Source organism: Hemicordylus capensis, chromosome 5 (assembly GCF_027244095.1).
Source record: "Hemicordylus capensis ecotype Gifberg chromosome 5, rHemCap1.1.pri, whole genome shotgun sequence".
Taxonomy (NCBI): domain Eukaryota; kingdom Metazoa; phylum Chordata; class Lepidosauria; order Squamata; family Cordylidae; genus Hemicordylus; species Hemicordylus capensis.
In genome coordinates, this window is record NC_069661.1 from 220266730 (window position 1) to 220289495 (window position 22766).

General features: G+C 46.0%; 1 protein-coding gene across 3 annotated transcripts in view; it reads left to right on the forward strand.

The window, feature by feature from the left end:
• CACNG2 (calcium voltage-gated channel auxiliary subunit gamma 2) overlaps positions 1–22766 on the forward strand; it is a 175340-nt gene that overhangs the window by 133909 nt on the left and 18665 nt on the right. For 2 of the 3 annotated variants that reach the window (XM_053257605.1, XM_053257604.1), the window contains exons 2-3: positions 12875–12958; positions 21552–21692. In XM_053257605.1, coding sequence (XP_053113580.1) covers positions 12875–12958; positions 21552–21692 — 225 coding nt within the window. The remainder of the gene's footprint in view (positions 1–12874; positions 12959–21551; positions 21693–22766) is intronic. The other variant, XM_053257606.1, reaches the window with a different exon arrangement.

Genomic DNA, 22766 nt, shown 5'->3' on the forward strand with positions numbered 1-22766 from the left:
CTTGGAATGTGCCTTCATAGAAACCACTGTGGCTGTTTTTCTGTAACTTGGGGTTGGGGGGATATGGCCTTGGAAGGCTCTACCACACATGCACATTTCATCCCCTTGTATTTAGACATGGAAATGTTATGGGGTGAGTTGATCTCCAACATTAAAGTGTGTACAAATAAAACCCCATTCATGTCCACCTGCAACAGGGATGGCATCAGGCTTTCCCAAGAAATCGACATGCCTGCAATTTTTGACCAATTCCGACCAAAAAAAAAGTTATAAAGGCAAAATCTCAAACCTTAAGAGTTACTTTTACAGATATCCCAACACCCATCTATCTGGAATGTGGGTGGCATGATATACTCAGAAAGGGCTACCATGTGCAATTCTCATCCCATTCTGACAAGAAATAAAAAGGGTTAGGCATAATTTTTAGTGATTTATTATTACAGTATAGAAAATAGTTTTAGCTGCAGTCTAGAGAATCATTTTAGCACATGTGTATTTCCATTACAATCTTGTGCTTTGTCATTCATTCTACCACTGCCACCACTCTCAGTAATTCATACCATGCAGGACTGAATTATACAGCAATATAACATAAAAAATAAAAACACGAAGGGTGAAATGGTGGTCCCAATATCTCAATGTATACATCTTTACTCAGAAGTCAATCCTACTATTGTCAATGTATATCAGTAAGAGGAAGGAATATTGGCAAACATACAAAGCAAGGCTGACGTACAGAGCCTTATGAATATTGGCTGCCATAAAGGGCAAGGATGCACTGGTGCAGAGAGAGAGCAGCCTAAGAGAACTCCTCAATCAACTGCACCCTTGCAGCAGGGAAGCAACACATTTTGATGCCCTCCCCTTCCCCAGGAAGCCCTCTGTGCCACCCAAAAATATGTCCCGGAGGGCTGCACAATCCTCAGGGCTATATTTTCAGGTGGCACAGATGGCTTCCTGGAGGAAAAGGTTGGTGTCAGCAATTGTATGTCAGCCACTGTCTCCAAGAGCTTTTTCACATGTGGCTTTCAGCTCTCAGAGCATCTGATGAGCGAAGCCACTTCGAATAAGAATCGCAGCATTATGCTCCCTCTTTTTAGTTGAAGTGAAGCAAGCGAAGAAGCAGCAACTGGGGCAGCTCAGCAGCTGCAAACTTTCCACCCTGGCTCTCTACTCCGAGCAACATAGTCAGAGTTGCAAGGAGGGACTTTGAATCTGGGATCCCTCCGAGGGGGAGGACTTTGGAGCTATGATCCCATTAGAGGACTCTCTATTATGTTAATATGATTGCTGGCAGCCGCTCCCAGTTTATCCAGAAAAAACTCATTTCTACAGGATTTTTTAAAACCCGGACAGAAATCGGGATAATTTGGAAGGAAAACCCCAAATTGTGTGTGAAGTGCTCCCAAAGATCTCGCACTGACTTCAGCAGAAATCTGGCTGATGTGTGAACACACACACCCCCTTCTGGGGGAGATTTGGGGTAAAAATACAGTGTGAAAAACCTCCAGATGATTTTGTGAGAGCAAGAGAAAGGACAAACTACAAAGAGTAAGCTGTGGGTTTCATAGCAATCCAAGTTCTACATTTTGGCGCTGCTGGTTTCCAATCTTTGCTACCGCTAGCTCAGCTTCACCACAAGTGGGATAATGTCCGAAGCACTGTCAGAGCTCTTGGGGCAGGGCCACGCGTGCAAATCTATGGCTTGATTACTCAGCACTGCCGATCTGCAGCCAAACTGCCTCAATTGAAATGCATTGTGCTTGAGGTGATTTGAGGTGAAACAGTTGTTCTGTTGGTGGTGTTAGAACTGTGAGCCATGCACAGGCACGAAGGAGCTTCTCCCAAAAAAACCAAGAGAATGAAGAAGTGATGAGAAGAGCCACTACTAGAGATAACACAAGTCAGTAAGGAAAAGATATAATGTACACATATACGGATAAGTCTATTTGACAACATGTAATTCAAACAGCCAAAAGCAGTAGATCAGATACAGTTCATGTTCTAAAAACATCATGGGCAAGGGCTGAGATTCTGAAGATGGCTGGCAGAAAGTTCACAGCAAGCAGCTAAATATTTGACCTAGGGCCCTTCCAGGCAGAGTGCTTTTTTTCTGTGCTTACTTCCATAGCTTTCTGAGTGGAACAGAAATTCAGAAATTATTTTGTGTACTCATGTGTTACTATTTTGCTTCTGCACTGGGGAGGTAAAGTTGCCAGCTGGTTTTCTGTACCTTCCTCTTTCTATCCAGTTGTTTTCAATACAATTATAATTGTAGCTTTTCTGTTTGACCCCATGACCCTAGGGCCTGTTTGTGTAACTAGTTACTTAATAAAGGCTCACCTTGAAGACAGGTAGCTGTCTCTATGTGAGATCCTGGCAACCTTGGAGTAACCAATCCAATTTTCACTAGGAAGACACCTGCTTAAATTGCCTGTCATCTTTGTTGAAGAGGCGAAGATTGCAGTCATTGAGGGCTGATCACAAGCACCGTTTAGGGATAGGGCCATAGCTGGAGGAGAAAGTCTCAGTGGTAGAGTCTCTGCACCATGTCTCATTTGCTTCATGTCTTACACATGCTTCTGCTGTTCCTGGAATCCTTATTTCCTAGTTTCTGTCCCTGGTAAATACCTGCCCTTACTTTGCCTCTGTCTTGCCCTTTCAGGACATTTGGAGATGCCTTTTTAAACAGAGTGTTGATGTGCACACAAATGTGCTAGAGAATGCATGGGAGGAATGCAGTCTTTCAGGAGCTACTTAGGGGTTTTGATAGAACTAAGGTCCACCAGCCAGAGCAGGTGTAACAAAGCATGAGTGGACACAAATCTGATGTCCAACAAATGGTAGTGTTCAGAAACCAGAGGTAGAACGTGGCAGTCTCCTGTCCATTGAGGCTTAAAGAAAGACAGCAGTTTCCTGTCTCACTATACTGGTTAAATAACTTGCATAGCTAGGAGGACTATAATATAGGGCTGCATGACTTGGGCCCTCCTGCAGGTGTTGGACTATAACTCCCATAATCCCTGACTATTGGCCCACGTGGCTGGGAATGATGTAGTCCTAAAACAGCTGGAGGGCCGAGACTGTAAAGCCCTGCCTTAACATCACCAATTAATATTATTATGAATTGTCACTGGCTGACGTACCATGCACTACTCCATCTGCCCAGCAACTGTGTTGTGCAAACACATTTACATGACAAAGGGCCATTGGAAAGAATGGCCCTCTATTGCACAACTTGATTTGCATAATTCTAGCATCTGGTGCAAGAGCGTTCTTCTGCAACTTAGTAAATGCTAGGCAAATGGAGCACTGAGTGTGAGTGGAGTGTCAGCCACTGTGCTTATCTCATACATGTAAGTTTCAGTTAAGAATAGTCACCGACTGTATCCCTTGGAATTTGTAGCCTTTTGGCTCTGCGGTTCACACATACATACATTCATAGAGAGATGTTGCTCATATGTAAAGTACTATAATACTGTTAATGAGCAGTGAGGAGTTCCAGGGGTGCAGCAGTGCTTGGATTCTGCTTTGCCTTCGAGGAGAGATTACTGGTGGCTTATGGTGTTATTACAATCAACAAGCATACAAGCTGAGCATTAGATGGCATTGAAATAAGTAGAGCCACATGCATTGGGACCAATGTTCCCTCTAACAGGGATTCCCAGAAGTTGTTCACTACAGCTCCCAGCATCCCCATCTGCATTGGCCTTTGGCTGGGGACTGTGGGAGTTGTAGTCAACACCATCTGGGAATTCCTATTAGAGGGAACACTGATAGGGACAATGAGGGGTGGGGGACAAATGTCCTTGGGCTGTAGGGCCTAGGGATGCCACCAAGGCATGCCCTTGTCCCAATGCTCCATTACCCCTCACCCCAGCTGCTCACCCACTTTTTGCCACTGGAGCTGGGCATGCTACTATGCGCCGGCCACCTCCTCTTCCCCCTGCATCATCACAGGGGGCATGGCAGCACAGGGAACAAATGTGTGAACAAGGGAAAAAATGGAAGCATCCAGCCGGCAGAAAAAGCACTCCGCCAACTGGAGAGGCCATGCATTTGTTGCCCATGCTGGCCAAGCCCCCTACAATCGCATGATGACATAAGGGGGAAGGGTGTGGCCAGCATGCTCAACAGCTTCTCCCCAGCCCTCCAGCAATCTCACTATGCCCCTGAGCAGAGCACTCCTACCATGTAGCAAAAGGGGTGCACCAGTTCCCTAAAGGGCAAACCCTGCACCCCAAGAGGTTTTGGCTTTCCAGGCTCCCCCAAAATGCAACTGCCTCTATTTCTCACCTAGCCTGAAAATGGTTCTTTCTTTTCTCTGACCACTCAGACATCTTTGGCTGGGGAGGGGGAGGAGTCAGACTCTGATACCAGCCCCTCCCACCGTATGAAAGATGCCTGCACCTTACAGGACTTAAGGGCTTTCCCCCAGACTACTGCATAGCCAACACCACCACATAATTCTGCAACATCACTTGGCCTCCTGGGTTAGTCAGTGTGGTCTGCTTAACAAAAAGCTTGGCCAGCTGCTATTCATAATCATAATCTGTTACACAATTTAAACGGCTCTGAATGTGGAAAGCACACAACAGTCATAACCATGGGTACAAAAGACACTTGCGTGTCACAATGCTTTTTGTTCCTACTTCTAGTGCCTGAGTTTCTGCTGAAAAGGACAGGAGGCAAGCTTTCTCCCAACTGTGCTGCTGTGTGGGACATGGTCCCACTTCCCTTCCTTAGTTCCAGTGACGGCCAGCAGCAGGGGTGGCCCAAGAACTGTTCCCTCTAACAAGGATTCCCAGATGTCATTCATTCATTCATTCAGTTTATATACTGCCCTTCCAAAAATGGCTCAGGGCGGTTGAGCGTTGAGTGTTGTTGACTACAACTCCCAGAATCCCCAGCTGCAATGGCTTTTGCTTGGGGATTATGGGAGTTGTAGTCAACAACATCTGTGAATCCCTGTTAGAGGGAACACTGGGCCCAAGGTATTGCAGTGCCTGAGGCAAGGATCAAAATGCTGCCTTGCTTTATGCCCCTGATGTGGACAAATTCCCCATTCAAAACCAACCCTTGCGAGCTTTGAAAGTGTGTGGGGAGCAGGAAAGAGAGGAGGTTGCTAGCAAGCTTTGCAGAGTGTGAGGAGAGGCTCTTCTTGCAGAGTTTGCAAGGGTTAGATCAGTGCCAAAGAGCTGTGGTGGGGGACATCTTCCAGCCCTGCTGACACCCCAGTAATCTGCCGTCTGAGGTTATTGCCTCACCTTGCCTCATGAAAGGGCCACCCCTGACCAGCAGCCACTCAGAGAAGGAAGGGCTCCCAATTCAAAGGCTCTGATGGAGTCCTACGTCACCTCTCAATTAAGCATGGGCTGGATAAAAGGGTGGAGCGAAGATTATGGCACATCAGCAAGTACAGGATCCTTTGTCTCACTGACACACATAGGTCTCTGTCTCTCCCTGCTTTACAGCTGGTTCCTAAGTTGTTAAAAAAAATTGCACCCCAGTCACAAGTATTTGCAGCTGTTGAGAACATATTTATTACACTGCAACCATGACTAATAGTTCTACTACTAGATCAGGGAAGTGCCTTCATCTCATACATTATTAGCCTTCATCTCATACATAGTGATCCTCATACATTAAACAAGGTGCTCAGGGGTTTGTATTTCTCTATTAATATTTATTAACAGTCAATGATTTAAAAAGAAAGAAATAAGCAAACCAGGAAGGGATCTCGATGGAGCTTCTGTCAGGTCAGGAACCCAATTTTTATTTTTCATCTTAATCTTCGTAGGTTTTCAGCACTAGCTCCCGATCTGGAAAGTGTGGATTCAGTTCCTAGCTGTGCCACAAAATTTCTGTGTGATCTTGGATGACCTTTATAGGTTTCACTGCATCAGCAAAATAGCAGTCAAATGGAGTTCAATGATAGAATACTTCCTACTTCTTCCTCGAGTCGTCTGTGCCGCCACCACTTCTAAGCTGCTCCTGGGCAGGTGGCAGCCATGATTAGGAGAGGAGCACTGTTGCTGTACGGAGGGATGCCTTCCCACTGCTCACGTGGTGCATTGTGGGATACTAGAGGACCTAGCTTGGTCGCCCCCCCCGCCCCATTCCCAATTTCGACTATGGAGATTACTCACAGCATTCATGTGGGCGCTCAGGTTGCAGAGCAATGAACAGGCTCTGACCATCTCGGAGCAGGAAGGTAGGATCCTGCATTCTCTCCAGATTCCCCCATTTGGTCATGTGAACAAGCCCATTACTGCACAGAAATACACACTATAGAAACAGACGCTATAGCAAGGGTGGGTAAATCTGGCCCTCCAGATGTTGTTGAACTACAACTCCCATCCAGACAATAAATTGTGTCTGGGAGTGATGGGAGTTGTAGTTCAACATCTGGAGGGCCAAGTTTGCCCTCCACTATAGAAATAGACGCTATAGCAAGGATGGGCGAACTTGGCCCTCCAGATGTTGTTGAACTACAACTTCCATCCAGTGTTCCCTCTAACAGGGATTTCTAGATGTTGTTGACTACAACTCCCAGAATCCACAGCTGCAATGGCTTTTGCTTGGGGATTCTGGGAGTCAACAACATCTGGGATTCCCTGTTAGAGAGAACCCTGCTCACATCCAGACAATAAATTGTGGCTAGGCATGATGGGAGTTGTAATTCAACAACATCTGGAGGGCCAAGTTTGTCCACCCCTGTGTTACTGGATGGGGAACCACCAGATCTAAACAATGTGCACATGACTATTATTACTAGGTTTTATTTGTACATTCTTTTCATCGTCATTATCATCATCAACAACAACAACAGCAAAGTTCTCAAAGCAGTTTGCATAGAAAAATAAATAAGAAGAAGATAGTTCCCTCACCCCAAAGGGTTTACAGTCTAAAAAGAAACACATGTGCTGGGGCTGAATAGGACCCATTGGTTTCCCCCTGATGAATATAAAGAGAATCACCACTTTGAAAGGTGATCCTTTCCCACTTAGCAAGAATCATCTTTACATATTCTCGTAGTTATGACCTACCTGAATCGATGCTGCAGTTGGATATTTCAGCAGTTGGGATTACGGCTACAAAAAAAAATTAGAATGCAATGATGGCTCTACCAGTGCATGGTCACAGCATATGGTCTCGCAAAGGAATCACAACCTGGCCCATGATTAATAGGTTAAAATTCTAGATATATGGGCAATGAAGGGAAAGTACAGGGCAAAGCAGAATGTGGAGAATAATGGTGGGGGAAGGTATCTCTCCATGCTTGACTTGCCAACGTTTGCTTCAGCTGACTATAGAAATTGTGTAATGGAGCTGGGTCAGGGTAAAGGGAGGTGAAGTTGCGTTTCTGCAACCATAATTCAGCCCTGATGTCACACACCATTTAAAAACTCATTTATTGTTTGGCCAGTGAGGCATAAGCTGGACACTTCAGTCACAGCTGTTCTTGACAGCCAACTCTACAAAATGGCCACCAGCCTTCTTGAAGATGGGCTGGTCAGTGCTTGTCCGACAGCTGCCCCCTGGAGGCCGCTGGAAATTGCAACACACAGCAAGTCATCCATTTTGCACCAGCCTATGGTGCCGTTCAAGCAGTTTTCTTCATACAAATGCAACATGCACTCACACTCGTGTTTTTTGTGTGTTTTTTAGGGGTTTGTAGCATGGAGAAAATAATCTATGCAATGAGCTACTGCACATGAACAGCTTGAATATGCTGGCTGTGTGGTGATCCTTGGGGTGCAATAGGAACCCCCATACTGACACCATTTGGTATGGGTTGGTTCTGAACAATGAGCAGATGAAGCTTTCTTATACCGACTCAGAGACTCTGAGAAATCTCACTGGCCGGTGTTTTGTTTCCCTTCCCTTCCCCACCCACCAATCTGGTCGGCACTTTCCCTCCCTTCCTGCCCCCCGGCAGCACATTTTCTTGCCGGCCAACCTGACTGGTGCTTCCCTTCCCCGCCAGCCCACTGTTCTGGCTGGTGCTTTCCTTCACTAGCTGGCCAGCTGCCACCCCCATTTTCTCCCCCGTCCCCATCACTATCCCCCAGGCAGCTGCTTGCAAACTCTCACGAGAGCTGCCACATATGGGATTAGCGACAGGTACGTTTAGGAGAATTATATAAATAGATGTCCTGGTTGCTAAAGTGTTTTCCTATTAAACAGAATTTTAGAAGCATATTCAGTCATATTGCAGACCAACTGGTTTAGCAGTCACTCCTTCTCCCCAGGAAAGCCTGGGAACTACAGCTCCTTCGAGAGTTCTAGGGGTCTCTAATAGAGAAGGCTCTTCATCCAACTACAATTCTTGAACTCCATGGGGAAACCCATGACAAACCCACTTCAAACCTTGGTTTCAGATCTCAATTTATTCCAACCAATTTGGCTAGAATAAACCATGGTCAGGCAATGCAGACATTATGACTAATCTTGGTTTGTTTTGGAATTCGGCCAGCAATTAGAATTCATACAACAAGAGCATGTACAGAGGAGGGAAGAGTGACTACTCCTGAAGCTCAGAGACATCACACAGAATCAAGATTTAAGCTTGGTTCCATGTGATGTCTGAACCAGCACAATATGAAGTTTATTTGCTGTGCAGATAAAATGCCCATCATACGTGGTAATGGGGAGAGCAATGGATGAATTGTCCCCTTTGCTAAGCAGGGTCTGCCCTGGTTTGCATTTGAATGGGAGACTACACATGAGCACTGTAAGATATTCCCCTTAGAAGATGGGACCACTCTGGGAAGTTCATTTGCATGCTTGCATGCAGAAAGTTCCAAGTTCCCTTCTTAACATCTCCATATAGGGCTAGGAAGGACTCCTGCCTATAGCCTTAGAGAAGCTACTGCCAGTCTGTGCAGACAATACTGAGCTAGATGGACCAATGGTTTGACTCAGTATAAGGCAGCTTCCTATGTTCCTATGATTTGGGCACTTGAGATCAGAGACAGCAAGCCTCCACCTCACCTGACTGCCCAAATCCAAACCCTAGCAACATGCACCAACTGTGCACCAACTGGGGAGATATTAGCTCTGTGTGTGCATAATGTACAGTCTCAATAATAACTGCCATGTGTAAAATACATGGAGGCTGAAATTCTACAGTAGTAGACCCTGTAGTTTGGAGGCTGAAATTTTATAGTAGGTCTCTATAGCCCAGCTCCAGAAGCTCTGTCTGACTGCACACAGTTTAACTGACTCTCATGACATCTGAAGGGCAGCTATTTGTTTGTTTGTTTGTTTGTTTGTTTATTACACTTTTATACTGCCCCACTCACGTGTCTCTGGGCGGTTCACAATGATCTATTATATTAATTCTCCTAGGTGTGCCTTGGAATGTGCATCCCAGAGCCCAGCTGATTGGCTGGGCGGCAGACGCGCCTGATTGGCTAAGGCACACCCAGGAGGATTAATTGCCACGGCAGTGGCCGGGCCATGGAGGCCAGAGGTGGTGGGCCCGGCCTGGCCACGGAGAAAAGGCCCAGGAGGGGGGAAAGAAAGGGGGGGCAGAAGTGGCAGTGTGGAGGAGAGGTGGCTGGGCCCGGAAGCAGAGACTGGGGCAGAAGCGGGTCGGGGGGAGGTAACCGATGGCCCCAAAGAGCGCACAGATGCTCTGTGTGGGGTCGGCTAGTAAAACAGTTAAAACACATATAAAAACACATAAAAACAATTAAAAACTAACAATTTAAAAATCAATCACAGGATTAAAACCTATACATTATTAAGGAGCTGAAAAAGCCTGAGTAAAAAGATGGGTTTAAAAATATTTTTTAAAAATTGTCAGAGATGGGGAGGATCGTATCTCAATAGGCAGCGCATTCCATAGTCCCGGGGCATATGTAATGGTTATGCATATGTATCTGTGTGTATGATGCATGTGTTGTATCAGCAAGCCTGCTGAAGCACGTACAGATGGTAAACCCATACTGCTGCTTATTTTGTTTGTATAAACACATGCTTCATGTGTGTTGTGTGTGTGTGTAGATATGGATGGCGGCACATGTTACCTTTGGCCTTTTCAGATAACCAAAATGTAGAATTTATTTTTAATACTAAAGTGCCTGCCAGGCCCTCGGTACAGCCATCCGCCTTCCTCTGCCAGAGCAGGTTGAGGTGGCCTCAGAGTTTTCCACTGGGGAAGCTGCCTGCGCAGTTACGTTGTCTGTTGATAGCAAGGCAATGCCTGCCTGCCGGGGCCAGCATATACGCTTCCAGGTGGGCGTTTTGATGTCTACTTCTTCCCCCGCCCAATAGGGTGCTCCCTGCAAGACCCAGGTGTGGGGAAGCCCCGACGTGAAGATCGCCGCATGTACCTATGGGGATTGGCTCCACCTCGGTGGTACCCCTACAGTACCCTAACCAAGATCCAGTTTCAGCAGGGCAATGTCTCATTCCTCATATATTTCATACATGGGAGGTGTACATCGGAGGAAGGCTAGTTTTGTTACTAGGAAGATGGCTTTGTTGCAAAGAGGATAGATAGCTTGTTTGTCAGTATTCTTTCTTTTTAATCTTCAGGAAAAAGCTGTACACTCCAGCACTGGAGACAGGGAGTATACAACCCTTAAAGAGTTAGAGAAGAAGAAGAAATTTAAAATGTTTTGAAAAGTGCTGGGTGTTTCTTTCTACAGGAAAAGTTGTTTCTGGTTGTTTTCATGGCTGCATATGAGGAGGGCTGGTCTTGGAGAGGAGAGCTGGTCTTGTGGTAGCAAGCATGACTTGTCGCCTTAGCTAAGCAGGGTCCACCCTGGTTGCATATGAATGGGAGACTTGATGTGTGAGCACTGTAAGGTATCCCCCTTAGGGGATGGGGCCGCTCTGGGAAGAGCATCTGAGGCTCCAAGTTCCCTCCGTGGCAGCATCTCCATGATAGGGCTGAGAGAGAGTCCTGCCTGCAGCCTTAGAGAAGCTGCTGCCAGTCTGTGAAGACAATACTGAGCTAGATAGACCAATCTTCTGACTCAGTATATGGCAGCTTCCTATGTTCCTATGTTCCAGATAGCAGCTTTATGCTGAGTCTGACCATTGGTTCATCTAGCTCAGTACCATCTATTATATTAATTCTCCTGGGTGTGCCTTGGAATGTGCATCCCAGAGCCCAGCTGATTGGCTGAGCAGCGGACGCGCTTGATTGGCTGAGGTGCACCCAGGAGGATTGGTTGCCGCCGCCGCCGCCCAGCTGTGGAGGCCAGAGGTGGCGGGCTGGCCTGGCCACGGAGGCAAGGTGCAGGAGGGGGGAAAGAAGGGGGGGCAGAAGTGGCAGTGTGGAGGAGAGGTGGCTGGGCCCGGAAGCAGAGACTGGGGCAGAAGCGGGTCGGGGGGAGGTAACCGCCGGCCCCAAAGAGCGCACAGATGCTCTGTGCGGGGTTGGCTAGTCTACTATATTTACCCAAATAGAAGGCCACTCTGAATGTAAGATGATGCCTTTTAACAGATAGAGGTTAAATACAGATTTTACCTGTATGGACCCTAAAGAAAGAGGTCTCAGAATCTAGGACGACTCTCTCATATTTAACAGGAATGAACTGGGGGGAGGGGGGGACCTCATCTTGGATTCAAGTAAATATGGTACTCTGACTGGTAGCAGCAGCTCTCCAGGTATTCGGATGGTGGGGGCAGGGCGTAGCAAGGTTGGAGTGGGCCCAGCGACAAGATTTTAAAATGCCCCCTCTCACTGAAGCTCAGCTCATGAAGTACAGAAATCTTAAATGAGTCTGAATAGTGGTAACAGAAAGCATAGTTTATATTTGCTTTCACACACACACACACACACACACACACACACACACACACACACACCTATGTGCCATAATAGAACATCATCCTAAATTTTTTTTTTTTAAGGTTTTATAAATTGTGGACGGTGCAAGTCATTTAATGTACTAGAGAAAGACATGTTGTTCTGGTAGCTCCCGGTCTTAACACTCACATCAATTTTGGAGGATGAATACAACTGAAGGAAGCCCAGGCTGGTGCGCAGCTGGGGGAGTCAGTCATGTGACTTGCCTCTGGGGGGGGCCCCATGGCAGTGGGCCCCCAGACAACTGTCTCCCCTTGTTCTACTATAGTTATGCCCCTGAGTGGTGGGGGAGGTCCCCCAGCCTACCTGAAGATGCCAGAATTTGAACTTGAAACCTTCTACACACAAAGCTTGTGGTCTTCAACTGAGCTATGGCCTCTCCCCCTGTTCCACTTTTGAATGGTATTGTGTATGATGGTGCTTAGTCTCTAAAGAATGCATTTTCACGCAAAAGGGAAGGTTGTGCCGTCGAGTCGGTGTCGACTCCTGGCGCCCACAGAGCCTTGTGGTTTTCTTTGGTAGAATGCAGGAGGGGTTTAACAATGCCTTCTTCCACACAGTATGAGATGATGCCTTTCAGCACCTTCCTATATTGCTGCTGCCTGGAATACACCAGCAGGGATTCAAACCAACAGCCTCCTGCTCTCTAGGCAGGTTGCTTCCCCGCTGCACCATTAGGTGGCATTCAAGCAAAAGACAGAGCATTAATTTAAACCTCACAACATGGCATAGGCTCAGCACCATGATGTCATAGGTGTTATCCCTTAGGTGACTGTGACACTTGGGCAGCTACCTTCCACACAGCATTTACTGTTGCAACACAAAAACTTGCAGAGTGGGAGAGACTCACATTTGCCAATAGCATTGCAGGTTGCATGGCTGGAGAAAGTACTGGGCTCCCCAGAAACAAATGACTAGTGCCTTTATTGCATTGCAAATCTGTGTTCCATCAAGGCCATTAGAAAGGAAACCGGGAGGACAGAAGGGGAGCTGTTGCCTTGATTTCTGTTGTTCTCATTTGCTGTTTCTTCTCTTGTATTGCAGGAAATTCTAAGGGTATGTGTAAGCAAATCGATCACTTCCTCGAGGACACAGAGTATGAAGCCGACACAGCAGAATATTTCCTCCGTAAGTCTGCAGCTTCTTTTCCTTTTCACTGATTAGCATGTGTGCCTAGCACGGGGTGCCCTTCGTTCTGATGACATTAAACAAAGCACATTCCCCTGGGGATGGACACACTGGATGAGGCAAGGAATGTGGAAACCTGTGAGGAACACCTCTCAGACCTTCTGTGCATCTGCCAGAAGTTCAGTTCTATGGCTGTCCTGGGACTCGTGTGCAAACATTCTCATTTTTAAAAAAATCAATAATTATATATATTTTAACAAGAATTTATACTTTTCCCCCAGTGCTAAGACTTCTTGTGCATACAAAATAAGCCAGTGCCATTTGATTAATTTGTGAAATGGGCTCATCTCCTCCAGCCTGCTTCCCCAGGTACTTCCCTTGTCCTGTCTACCTGCTGCTCATATGACTGCCAGCATCCCAAATGGGGGCATGCACCTGGCTTGGGGCAGAAGCAGTCCTGATGATCAGTAGAGAAAGGTGTGTGGGGAGCAATGGCAGTGGAAAGGAAGAAGAAGGGGTTCAGAGTTGATGCCTGCTTTTACTCCGTTAAGGTATAAAGAGTATCAGGATTTAAACTGCAAAATACACACAAAGCACTGACCATTGTGAATAGCGAGCACCCACCCAAATGGCCTGGTTTCCCTCTAATAAGCATTTAGGTGAAAGAGCTGTTTCTTTCCCAGTCACCACCTTTGTCTCTAATTGAGGTGTGCCATTCAGAATTGATGGCGCCCCTGTAGAATCCAGAGAAAAGAGTTGTGGCACACAAGGACGAGGCAGTGGAGTATAATTAAGAATATTAATAGTTCAATAAAAGAAGACTTGATTACAGAAAGGCAAGTGCAGACTGATTTCTAGTCTCCTGCTGCTTGTTGTTTTGCTGCCCCCACCCATCCTTCCCGCCTCCGGTCTAGGACTGAACTAAAACTGTAACTCATCTAGTACCTGGCTGGCATAGATCAAGGCATGGATTCATTAGAAACAGAACATCCCCCTTGTGCACTTTGCCATTCAAACTCAGGTTTAAGCAGTTGCTTTTTACACTCAGGCATATAAAGTGCAAATTGGCTCTTAAGGAGCCATTTGTAGGTCTTGGGCCGATGGTTGTGGAACAGGAGAATAAACGTCTGCAAAGAAAGTCTGCTACTTGCTCGGCCAGTGCAGTGTCTCCAAACCTGACATGATGAATTTGAGTGACATCATGATGATGCAAATATTTAAGATTCGTGGTGGTGGTGTTCTTTTGCTTCCTCCTCCCAATCCAGGAAAGAGCTCTTATGGTCATAGTAGACAGCTTGTTGACCACACAAATTGGGGACCATACCAAATGTTCTGCGAGACATGCAGCTGCCGCAGTTTGGTGTCTCTTCAGTCTCTCTGTATTTTGAGGCCTTGTGAAGAAAAGGCACCTCCTTTCTCAAGAGGCTTGATGTGTCCCATTCCTTGCTCTTCCTGCTTAACACAAATGCCCAACCAGGACCATGTGAAGCTGATGTGCAGATGATGCCTCCCAAAATGCATTGGTTCTAATTGCTTTGGCACAGCAAAACTTAACAATTTTAGATAATAATTCCTAAATAAGTCTCTGAGGAAAGGAAAGACAGAGACTTTATCCACATCACCCACCGCAATAATGACTAGACAATAAAGACCAGGCAGGAATTAAGGAAGGACGTTACATAATGATTCTTCTTTTAAGAGAGAAGTTCTCACGCTTGGATTCCCAGATGTTGTTGGATTACAACTCCCATCATCCCCAGACACAATGGCCTTGACAATGGCTTTGACCATGGGATTGTAGTCCAACATGTGGGGACCCAAGGTTGAGAACCCCTGGGGTAGAGTAGGGTTGTGCATGGAATCGGCTGGCCTGGTTCAGTTTGAGTCTGAACGAGACCCAAACCAGACTGGCCAATTCAGGCCAGCACCCCCTCAAATTGCCCCTGCCCCAGTTTGGTTTGGTCCAGGGGAGTTCATGGACCAAAAAGTTTAAAAAAAAACATATGTAAGGAGATGTGCACCTTGCAGAGCTTGAAAGGGTCAGATTGATCCTGAAGAGCTGCTCTTAAGGCAATGGTGAGGGACATCATGCCACCCTGCTAGCACCAGTATTCCCGTTTGCAGGGATTCCCAGAGGTTGTTCACTACAACTCCCAGCATCCCCAGCTGCAGTGGCCTTTGGCTGGAGATTATGGAAGTTGTAGTCAACAACCTCTGGGAATCCCTGTTAGAGGGAACACTGACTGGCACCCCAGTAATCTGCTGCCTTTGGCAACTGCCTCATCGCACCTTATGAATGGGTCGCTCCTGCCTACCAGAGATACCAGGGATTGAACTCGGGATCTACTGTAGGCAGAGCTGGTGCTCTGCGATTGAACATCCCATCCCCAAATCTTTGTTAAGCTTCCCCAGATAATGCCCACATATTTACCAGCTTTTCAACAGAGCTGCACAGTTCTATGGTCAGGGAGCAAGCCCAACTTTGCTTCTGCAGATCAGTACACGCACACCTCAGTACACTCACACCCCACCCACAGGTAGTAAACTTGCAGTACAAACAAGTAAAACACAGGGTTTAATTCGCTCTGCTTGTCTAGTCAAAGAGGGGCTAAGAAGTCCCCGGGTAAGAGCATCTCTGTATATACATAGTGGCAGGGTCTAGGAATCTGCAAGTTTATGACTGAATCCACGCTCTGTAATTGCAATGCATCATGCAAATTGAGTTTGGCTTGCATAAATAGGGGAGAAACAAACATAAGTCATTGTGATCAAATGTATTGACCCAAGAATTGCCACGGAGGAAGAACATTTTGGCTCGAAACGCATAAGGCAATTCTGTACGAACCTAATGAAATGTACTAGCAAAATGACATATTAAATAAATCTGTTGAAACTTATCAGCACCTTGGGAGTCTTTCCCTCCTTTTTTCTATTTTTGACTTGCATAAATAGGCTCACTTTTGCATCACATATGCTGCTGAGTGCTGGTTCCTTCCCAGCCAGTCCAAACAGGCCCAGAAAAGCCCCTCTCTTGCTGCCACATGTTCTTTGTTCTTTTTGTGCTGGGGGTGGGGAGGCCTAATCAGTGATGTATGGAAAAAGGCAAGCGGTGGCAGACACCCCTGGTCTCAAAAGGTCCCTCTGTATGTAGGGCATCCATTGATGGTGAGTGTCTCCTGGCATTTGATGACATTCCCCACTGTGAAATCTCATTAGTGCTTTCCAGAAGTCATTAGCATAGCATAGCACCATCTCTGAAACATGGCCAGGAAACTGGGGAAGGCGAGAGCTACCTGTCTTGTCCATCTGATACGGATTTTTAAAATCCGTTGGACCTGGACAGCATCACATCTATGTTTTCCACAGCAATGAGCTGTGTGTTGGCACTAAATGTATGTCTTGACGCCATCACATGTAACTTGTAGGGAATGTATAAAAGCTGGCCCAAGATTTAAGTATCTGTTCCTTTCCAACAGAGGAACGGATGTATTTATTTATTTGCGTTTTGCACCTTCGCACAAAATTCAGGGAGAAATTTCACACACAGTAATGTGTTCTTCAGCAAAACAACAAAAACACCCAGTCAATCGGGTGGAAAATAGAATTGCTTGGTGTGTGATCACCTTTTGTACTTGACAAAACAAACAAAAGGGGCCCAAAGGGAAGACAAGAAAGGGCAGAAAACAGATATAAGAAAATACCAGAGTAACCCATCTAATTGTCCAGATAGGGAATTTCTTGGTTTACACTGGAGAAACTATTTTTTAGTTCACCCCCTTCCTAGGTAGAAATGAGAGCTGACCATGGCAGGACACAATGGAGAAATCAAGGATTTTAGCACAGCCAGGACTGGGCAGCAATGAATGTCTCCCTACGGTATAGAAATTAAAATAGTAGTAGTAGTAGTAGTAGTAGTAGTAGTAGTAGTAGTAGTAATACCCCCCCCCAAAAAACCCAAAAGCGAGCAGAGAGGAGTGTCTGCTCTATCGGACCCTAACTCCCATAACCCCCAGCCTCAATGGCCAATAGCCGGGGATTATGGGAGTTGTAGGCCAACCCCAAGCAGCCCTGATTTAAACACTAAAAGAAACAGCCTACATTTTCCCACAAGAAACAAGCTGTGAGTTAGAAAGAGCATGAACTCTTCTCTTCATTCGTACATTATGCTTTTGGAGGGGGAAAGGAGACACTTGCCACCCAGTCCCCCAGCTATGCTCAAATCCTAGATTTCTGCATTGTTTTCTTTGGGGAGCTCTCACTTCTACACTGGGGAACGGAGTAAAGAAAGATCTACTGAAACCAGAAGTTCAAGCTGTGTGTCACCTCAGGCTTTTCCCATCTCTGTGGAACCAACGCCCATCCAGTACAATCCAGGCCCAAATATGGGAGTTTTTCAGATGTTCATCTTCATGACATTCATTTATTTTATTTACTTACTTAACTCACTTTACTTATTTGATTTATATACCACCCTTCCAAAAGTGGCTCAGGGTAGTTCACATTAAAATAAAAAAAACAATTAAAAACAAAAACCAGTTAAAAGCAAATTAGAATTAGAATTAAAACTAGATAACATTAAAACTAAAAGATGGGTCTTTATGGCTCTCCTGAAGGCCTCCAACGAAGACAATTTTCTTATATCCACGGGGAGCACATTCCATAACCTGGGACAAAGATAAAGAACACCCTATCCCAGTTTGCCACCAGATGAACCAGTGGCACCCGGACGGGCCCCTCCTGATGATCTCAATGAGTGGTGGGGATCTTGTAGAGTAAGGCGTTCCCTCAGGTAACCCAGGCCTAAGCCATTCAAGGCTTTAAAGGTAATAATCAGCATTTTGTACTTTGCCCGGAAACATATCAGCAGCCAGTGCAACTGTTTGAGAATAGGCATAATGTGGTCTCTCCAGGATATCCTAGAGCCCAATCCAGCTGCCATATTTTGAATTAACTGAAGTTTCCGAACTATATACAAAGGCAGCCCTACACAGAGCACATTGCAGTAGTCCTGGAGGTTACCAGCTGGTGCACCACTGTTTTCAGGCCATTATTCTCAAGAAATGGGCGGAGTTGTTGCATCACTCACAGTTGGTAAAAAGCACTCCTAGCCACAGCCTCAATCTGAGGCACCAGGGAGAGACTCAGGTCCAAGAGCACTCCCAAGATATGAACCTGTTCTTTCTGGGGGAGTGTAACCTCATCCAGAACAGGAAATTCTATCCCATCTTGCAGATTATGACCCCCAGCAATGAGCACCTCTGTCTTCCTTGGATTCAGCCTCAGTTTATTATCGCTCACCCAGCCCATTACTGCCTGAAGCTGGACATTTAAGGGGCCAATTGCATTTCCTGATGCTGATGACAAGGAGAAATAGATTTGGGTGTCATCAGCATATTGATAACACCCAGCACCAAATTCCCTTATGACCTCACTCAGCGATTTCATGTAGATGTTAAAAAGCATTGGTGAGAGAATGGAGCCCTGAGGGACTCCATATAATAGCTCCCGCTTTGGAGCAACTATCACCAAGCGCCACGATCTGAAATCTACCCAAGACATAGGATTTGAACCACTGTGAAACAGTGCCTCCCATCCCCAAATCCCTCAGGCAATTCAGAAGGATACCGTGGTCAATGGTATCAAAAGCTGCTGAGAGATCCAAAAGAACAAGCAGTCTCACTCCCTCTGTCATTCCCTGGCGAAGGTCATTTGTCAGGCTGACCAAGGCCATCTCAACCCCATAGCATGCTCTAAAGCCAGTTTGAAATTGGTCTAGATAATCAGTTTCCTCCAAGACTGCTTGGAGCTGGTCTGCCACCACATCTTACCCAACCATGGGAGGTTGGAGACTGGCCTATAATTATCCATCACCAGGGGATCCAAAGTGGGCTTCTTAAGAAGAGGTCTAACCACCGCTTCCTTCAGACAAGATGGCATCCTGCCCTCCCTTTGTGAGGTATTAATGATATCAACCAGGCCATATCAAACAGGCTATAGTGTTTGTCTGTCATGACTTACTGAATGCAAACATTTAACTTGCTTCACAGTGGTGCAGCTTGATTCAAGTGGTTTCAGGAAATGTGTTTAATGTAAAATATTCAAAGCTCCCAATACATTCTGAGCGACAACAGACCTTCATCAGGGGAGCATTGACTTGTTTAAAAATCTCCCTTTACGCTCTCCAGGAGAAGCTGCATAACATCAATTACCTAAAGGAAATAAGAAATTATACAGCTCTTCTCAGAGAATGTAAAGGGAGATTTTTAAACAAATACATATTCCCCTGATAAAGAGCTGGTGCCGCTCAAAATGCATTGGGACTTATTGGATAGCTTTGGAATAAAAATGTCTCTTGCACCCACTTAAGTCACTACACTCAGGATCTGGATTTGTGCTGCCATTCTCTGAACTCATTACTTGACCTGTGTAAAGGGGCGGAGCCACCATTGAGGGGATGGGTTCAAAGAACCCGGCCGCAAGCCACAGAAAGGCCTTGCAAGCCCTCCGGAGTTCATTCCCAGTCAGTGTTTTATTTATTTCCCTTTCTCTCCCTCAACAGAGAGAGAGGAAAGGAAATAAATCCACCCAGCCAGCCAACTCTGGCTGGGAATGCGCTCCAGAGGGCTTGCATGGGCCCTCCAGTGATTGGGCCATGCCCACATGCACATGATGTCACGTTCAAAGGGTGTCACTGGCGTGCGCAGCACACACATGGAGGGACCACCGGTGACAGGGCAGAACCCTGGCTCCACCACCACTGATAAGCGCAGCTCCTATTGGCATCTAAGCCAGTTCCGTGAATCAAGCTCTTTTTCCCTGTAGAGGCGCTGGATCCAATTGCTGTTTAGCATCGGTTAAGGATTACTACATGCATCCAGCCATTGCAGTAAGGCCCAGATAAGCATCACAATACAGAAGCAAAAGAGCATCCAAAGTGGCATCTGCATGTAAGCATGCTGTTCAGCACCCAGCCCTCCCTTGCTGAATTAAGGGCTTAACTCTGTGCAGCAATGCAGCCTTGTCGTTTCCCATTAAATCATAGTGGCTAAATGTGGCAGCTGAACAAGTAAAATTATCTTAGAATCACATTGTCCTCTCCAGGAAGAGAGCTGCTAAGAGTTTCCTTTTCCACACATTTCTCCAGCCTGCATCACAATACCTGACTCATCATGGGACATGCCCCTGTGAATTAGTGGTACTGATTATCAAAGTGAGGGTGCAGTATCTGGGGATAAATGGGGAGTAGAGGCCTCGATGTAAGATTGTGAGAGCAAATAAATAGTAATGCAGACACCTTAGGGTTTCCCCCCCTAGGTAGAGAGCGGAGATAGTTCCAGTAAAAATTATACCACCCTACTTAGACATAATTAGAGGTATGTTTTCAAGGATTATTTAACTTAGATTAGTCATGTCTTAAGGCACTATTAAGTCATCCTTTTTTTTCAAGCTATCAAAGAGGTTGGAGAATGGTGAATGGATGGATTTTGTCCATGTTATGAATGCATGTTTATGTATAATATGGTTGCTTTAATCTGCATTACAGTTTTTGAGGTCTGAGCAATTTCAGCATTACATGCAGCTCAATACACTATGACTAAAGTGGGAAACATTAACACTGCTGTCTCCCACAGCAAATATTTAAAGTATAAATATAGCATCTGCATGCTCAGTAAACACCCATGTACACAAATCCGGTAACCCAGTAAAGTTTCCTACCTACAGATGAACATACATTCACGCTTCACATATTTGTTGCAGAAAATACTGAAGCATCGTGTTTCCTTCAGCAATCATAATGCACATACCACGGTTATTAACTTGAAGTACATTATGCACGTGTGTGTGTTAGTGTGTAACTGTGTGTACACATCGGTGATAAATATCTGCATGCTACTGCCATCTACTGGTTGGAATGTGTGAGTATGGAAGTGAAAAAGAGAGAGAGGGTACGCAGAACTGCCCTCATTCAGGGGCAGTATATATTGTGTCTTCTCTGCACGTGTGTGTGTGTGGAGGAGAGAGAGGAATGTATATTTTGGTTCTTTGAGCAAAGTCCGCCATATCCGCTGCTGCAAAACATCCGTGTTTCTTTTCCTGGCGTCTCTGCTGTTTGCAGCCTGAGCCGCCTAATTGCTGAATATCCCAGTGCACTGATGGTGGTTTTCTGGCCCTTAGAGTCCACTTTCCGTTTGCACAGAAACGGGCCTTTGGGCGTTCTGGTTGCATAGAGGAGCCAGGTGAACTGCTGCTACCAGGTGCCACTTGATTGGCCCCCAGCCCTGTGCACGATTCACTTCTAATATCCATGTTGACAGCTCATTTGTAACAGCTCTCTTCTTCTGTTGACGCTCTGTTTCTCTCTTCTTCTCCTTCTGTCTCCTTCTTCCTCCCGATTTCACTTGCCGTTCCGATTCCTTCCTTCCTTTCTGTCCCGTCCTTCCTTGCTGCATTCTCCCCCTCCCTCCCGTCTCTTCCTTCCGCACTTTTCTCCCATCTGTCTCCCACCCCACCCCTCACCCCCCGCGTCTCATCTGCCCGCTGTTCTTTTCTCCTTTTCCTCCCTCCCTCCCCCGACTCCCTTCTTTGCTTACAGGGGCTGTCAGGGCCTCTAGTATTTTCCCGATCCTGAGTGTGATTCTGCTTTTCATGGGTGGACTCTGCATTGCAGCCAGCGAGTTCTACAAAACCCGACATAACATCATCCTTAGTGCCGGCATTTTCTTCGTGTCTGCAGGTAAAAGGGCTGAGGGTTGAGTGGGTTGTTGCCCATCTGCGGGATCGAAGGATGACAGCAAAGAGTGAGGAAGGCACCGGGGTGGGGCGTGTATATATATAAAAATAATATGACTATTTATATATGACCAATAATTATATACTGCTTTTCAACAAAAGTTCCCAAAGCGGTTTACATAGATATAAATAAATACATAAAATGGCTCCCTGTCCCCAAAGGCTCACAATCTAAAAAAGAAACATAAAATAGACACCAGCAACAACCACTGGAGGGATGCTGTGCTGGGGTTGGATAGGGCCAGTTGCTCTCCCCCTGCTAAATAAAGAGAATCGCCACTTTTAAAAGGTCCAGTTTTGCTCAGTTAGCAGGGGGAAAGAGCAGCCAGATGCCAGAAGAATTGGGGCGCTGGGCATGGTGGGATGCTGTGTTTGTACAGCCACTACTATGACAAATACTTATTTCTCAGTCTGATTGATTTACTTTAGATGAAGGGTTCTCAAACTTGGGTCTCAGATGCTGTTAGACTACAACTCCCATCTTCCCTATGCCATGATTTTGGTGGGGGGTGATGCGAGTTGTAGTCCAACACCTGTGGACTCAAGTTTGAGAACTCTTGCTTTAGATGAAAGAGCAGCTCCGAACTTTCAAGAGAACAAATGGTTGCATTCTTCAGTGATGCCACATCTTGGGGTTCTAACATGTTATTAAGTGATGGCCAGGGTAATAATGACGCTGGAAGACATTTGATTAAACCTGAGCTTGCACCAGTCACATATAGAGCTGAGGGTAGGTAGGATGTCCATTTTTAGAGCAAAATGGCTGTGCTGGGGAAGGGAGTTGAACCCTCCCACACCAGCCACTTTCCTTGTGTGGCCTGTGCCTGTCCCCCACCCAAGTGATTTTCTCTCAGGCAAGCTCACTTATGTTACTGAAGAGCCAACTGAAGATAAAAGTGTGAGGGAAGGAGGGACGAGTCACATAAACTTTATTCACTCATGATGTTCAATGCACATGTACAGTGTACATAGGTACAAATTCATACACATGTAAAGTTCTTCACACGTGATGTTCAAC